At 64.1% G+C, this 4,007-nt stretch overlaps 1 protein-coding gene across 1 annotated transcript in view; it reads left to right on the top strand.

Moving 5' to 3' along the window:
* Positions 1–3,494, top strand: part of MUC2 (mucin 2, oligomeric mucus/gel-forming) — a 23,716-nt gene extending 20,222 nt beyond the window's left edge. The window contains exons 36-46 of the mRNA XM_077771512.1: positions 91–160; positions 264–361; positions 455–486; positions 1,080–1,254; positions 1,440–1,544; positions 1,674–1,714; positions 1,809–2,051; positions 2,582–2,710; positions 2,855–2,894; positions 3,047–3,173; positions 3,254–3,494. Of these exons, the coding sequence (XP_077627638.1) occupies positions 91–160; positions 264–361; positions 455–486; positions 1,080–1,254; positions 1,440–1,544; positions 1,674–1,714; positions 1,809–2,051; positions 2,582–2,710; positions 2,855–2,894; positions 3,047–3,173; positions 3,254–3,494 (1,301 nt within the window). The remainder of the gene's footprint in view (positions 1–90; positions 161–263; positions 362–454; positions 487–1,079; positions 1,255–1,439; positions 1,545–1,673; positions 1,715–1,808; positions 2,052–2,581; positions 2,711–2,854; positions 2,895–3,046; positions 3,174–3,253) is intronic.
* Positions 3,495–4,007: the final 513 nt, after the last annotated feature.

The raw sequence follows: 4,007 nt of genomic DNA, 5'->3' as shown, positions 1-4,007 counted from the left end.
AGCAGGAGCTCAGCGGGGGGCTGGGCAGGAATGTCACTCGCCAGGCTCCTCCTTCGCTCCAGCTCCTCTGATCGTTGTTCCTTCCTGCAGCGGTGACGTGCCCGCCTCACAGGGAGTATCGGGCCTGTGGCCCTTCAGAGGAGCCCACCTGCAAGTCTAGGTTGGTTGCCGGAATACGCGCAGGGGTGGCGGGCCTTGGGGTCCAGCGTACCTGCTCTCCAGCCTGAGCACAGGCCCATCTCACCATGCCTTCTCACCCCCAGGCCCCCAGAGAAGAACATCACCCTGGTGGAAGGCTGCTTCTGTCCTGAGGGCACCATGAACTACGCCCCAGGATTCGATGTCTGCATGGACTTCTGTGGTATGCTGCCCGCCCACACTGCCTCCGTGAAGCCCGCCCCAGCCCACGGCACTGGGACTCCGCTGACATGATTTGTTTCCTCTCCCTCCCTAGGCTGTGTGGGACCTGACAACGTGCCGAGAAAGGTGGGCCCTTCTTCTTGGTGCCGGGGAGGGATTCACCCACAAGCCTGGAATTTGGGGGGCCAGGGTGGGTTGCACAGAAGCAGCTGGGAGTCTCCTAAACCCTGAGTCATGTCATTTACACCCCAGAAGGCTGAGCCAGCAGGGGTCTCTCTGCACCCACGCGCATTCACTTACCCACCCATCCATCTCCCTCCCTCCTTCCACCCGCCCATGCATCCATCCACCCGCTCGCTGGCCCATGTGTCCATCTGCACCTTCATGCCACTCACCCTTGGGCCATCTGAAGCTCTGTCTAAACCTGAGATGACATCCTGGCCGGCAGTGTTGTCCTGTCTCCTACATGTGGTTGATACCTTAGCTCTAGTCTGGGGGCCCCACACACACGTGTGGTGCGATTGCCGTGTGCCAGATCCGCCGAGGCACTGAGTGAGCCAGCCCCGTGTGCTGGGAGGTGGGGGGGGCACAGGTTTCCGGGGACCTTCCGGCCGACTGTGGATGTGCCGCGGCGTGGCCCTGGCAGGGCGTCTCCAGCGCCAGCCTGCCTCACCCGTGTGGCACCGTGACTCCCCTGCCCACGTACTTCCTGTATGCAGTTTGGGGAGCACTTTGAGTTCGACTGCAAGAACTGTGTCTGCCTGGAGGGCGGGAGCGGCATTGTCTGCAAGCCCAAGATTTGCAGCCAGGAGCCGCTCTCGTGCACGGAGGATGGCACCTATCCCGTCACGGAGGTCAACCCCACAGACACCTGCTGCAACATCACATCCTGCAGTAAGGCCCCCCGGGGAGGGGGCGGGGCTGGGGACAGGGGCTCAGGAGTCACCCGGCAGCCCCCGAAGGTGTTTTCACCTCCTTGCTGAGCTGGGGGCCTTCAGGGCGCGTCCACCTGAGCATGGGTGTTGGAGCAGGCGGATGCCCGCAGGCCCTTCCCTTCCCTGCGTCTCTCCCCCCCCCAGAGTGCAATACCAGCCTGTGCCAGGTGAAGCCGCCCAAGTGCTCACTGGGATTTGAAGTGAAGAGCGAGATCAGACCCGGGAAGTGCTGTCCCACCTACACCTGCGGTTAGTGGGGCCTGGAGGCGGGGCTGAGAACCCCCCATGGGGTCACCCCACAGGGCGGCCACACTCACCCTGGGCCCAGGTGTGTCCACGCCGTCCAGCCTGACCCACGTCCCATTCTCTTCCTCCCAGTGCCCAAGGGCGTGTGCGTTCACAAGAATGCCGAGTACCAGGTGAGCCCGGGCAGGGCGCCGGGGAGGGTGCCCGCTCCAGGGCCACCGCGGTGGGCGGCAGCCCCACCTCACCTGCCCCTCTCTGTGCCCTCAGCCGGGGTCGCCAGTTTACTCCTCCAAGTGCCAGGACTGTGTGTGCACCGAGAACATGAACAACAGCACGCAGCTCAACNGGAGCGCGCACCACCCCGCATTCTCCTGCCCCCACCTCCCGCACCAACCCGCGTGTGCACCTCAGGGCTTTGAGCTGGCCGAGGCCCCGGGCGAGTGCTGTAAGAAGTGCGAGCAGACCCACTGCATCATCAACAGGCCCCACAGGGAACCCATCATCCTAAAGGTGAGCGAGGGGCCTGTTCACATACCGCCACCTCCCGCTGCCCCCAGCTGGGTCTCCCCAGGGCCGGGCATGGCTGCACCGGTGTCCTGGGGTGGCCATGACCGCAGACTAGGGCTGGAGACACCAGCAGTGACTGGTTCCGTCTGGAGCCGAGTCGAGATCCGGGTGTCGCAGGGCCGAGCTCCCTTCGAAGGGTCTGGGAGACAGGCCTTCCTGCTTCTTCAGCTGCTGGGGCTCAGGGCGGCCCTGGGCTTGTGGCTGCGGCCCCCAGTCTCTGGCTCACCTTCCTGTGGCCCCTCTTCTAAGTACACGTATCACCGGATTTGGCACCGCCATGTAATCCAGGCTGGTCTCATCCCGAGATCTGCAAGTGCGGGGGGTCAGGGCGTGGACGTGTCTGTGGCCTGCAGGCTGGTGGCTCTGGGGCTGCAGGCTGGACCTCCCGTGCACGTGGCCGGGTGGCTGGAAACCTGCCGGGCGTCTGTCTGTCTTCCTGGGTGGGTCTCACCAGACTGTCCTGTGCCCTGCAGCCCGGGGACATAAAGCATGACCCCAAGAATAACTGCACCTTCTTCAGCTGCATGAAACTTCAAAACCAGCTCATTTCTTCTGTCTCCAACATCACCTGCCCCGACTTTGACCCCAGCATCTGCATCCCGGTAAGCGGGTCCCCAGTGCTGGGCCAGGGGTCTCTGGCTTGAGCCCTTCCTTCGGGACCTGCCCCTTCCCACCCCGTGGCAGGAGGGGGTTGCTCATCGCTGGGGGATGGGCCGGGAGTCCCAGACGCTTCTCCTTCCCTCCAGGGCACCATCACTGTCATGCCCAATGGCTGCTGCAAGAAATGTGAGTACCGGCTGGCGGCCGGCGGCTCCCGGTGCAGCCTGGGGGGAGGGGGGGGACAGGGGACAGGAAGGGAGAGGAAGCCGGGAGGGAGAGCCCGCAGGCCCCCGGGGTGCGGAGACCCCCCCCCAGAGCCTCCACCGCCCTCTCGGCAGGCACCCCTCGCAACGACACCACGACCTTCTGCGCCACCATCCCTGTCACCCGGGAGATTTCCTTCGACGGCTGCACCAACAGAGTCACAATGAACTACTGCTCTGGGTCCTGTGGCACCTTTGCCCTGTGAGTCCCAGGCCTGGGTGGGGGGGGGGGGGGGGGCTCCTCGCCCTGGGGGGCGGCTCCTCACTCCCGGCCGCCCGCAGGTACTCAGCGGAGGCCCAGGCCCTGGACCACAAGTGCTCCTGCTGTAAGGAGGAGCGCACCAGCCAGCGGGAGGTGGTGCTGCACTGTCCCCACGGCGGCTCGCGGAGGCACACCTACACCCACATCGAGAGCTGCTTGTGCCAGGACACGGNCCCCACGCACCCCCCTCGCCTCCTGCTGACCCCCTGGGCTTCCTCACCTTCTAAGCTGGCTTCCTCTCTGCAGATATTTATTTTCTGAGTCTTTGTTCAGTTCTTTGCTTTTTCCACAATAAACTTGGGCAGACGCTGCGCTTGTGTGTTTGGTCGGTGTGAGTGTCCAGATGGCTGTCGTGCGTGTGTCCAGAAAGCCTGTCCCTCCCCGTCCTGCCCTCAGGATGACCAAAGCTCTTTCTGGGCCATCATAGTCCAGGACGACTTCCACCCCCGACGTCTTGAAACAGGGTTCTCAGGGGGCCCAACAGCCCAGGGCACGTGGGTGCACTGGGTGTGTGCACATGTCTGCGGACGGGACTTGGGTGTGAGTGTGTCACGTGCACACGTGTGTGCGCATGTGCATTTGGAATGTGCTTCACCCTCGGTGTCTGCGCCGGCAAAGCTGACGGTCCTGGGCCAGGGGCCACGCACCAGCTCTTGGGCAGAAGGTGCCCTTCCGGGTCTCTTCCAGCCACTGTGATGCGCCAGACTCTCAGACCCACTCGAGGAAGTTCTGGATGGTTCTGTGGACCCAGGCGGGCAGCCGGTGTCGTGTGTG

The sequence above is a fragment of the Crocuta crocuta genome, unplaced genomic scaffold (assembly GCF_008692635.1).
Source record: "Crocuta crocuta isolate KB4526 unplaced genomic scaffold, BGI_CrCroc_1.0 scaffold1192, whole genome shotgun sequence".
Lineage (NCBI taxonomy): Eukaryota > Metazoa > Chordata > Mammalia > Carnivora > Hyaenidae > Crocuta > Crocuta crocuta.
Note: the sequence above shows the minus strand (reverse complement) of the source record. Positions and strands in the feature narration are given on the sequence as shown.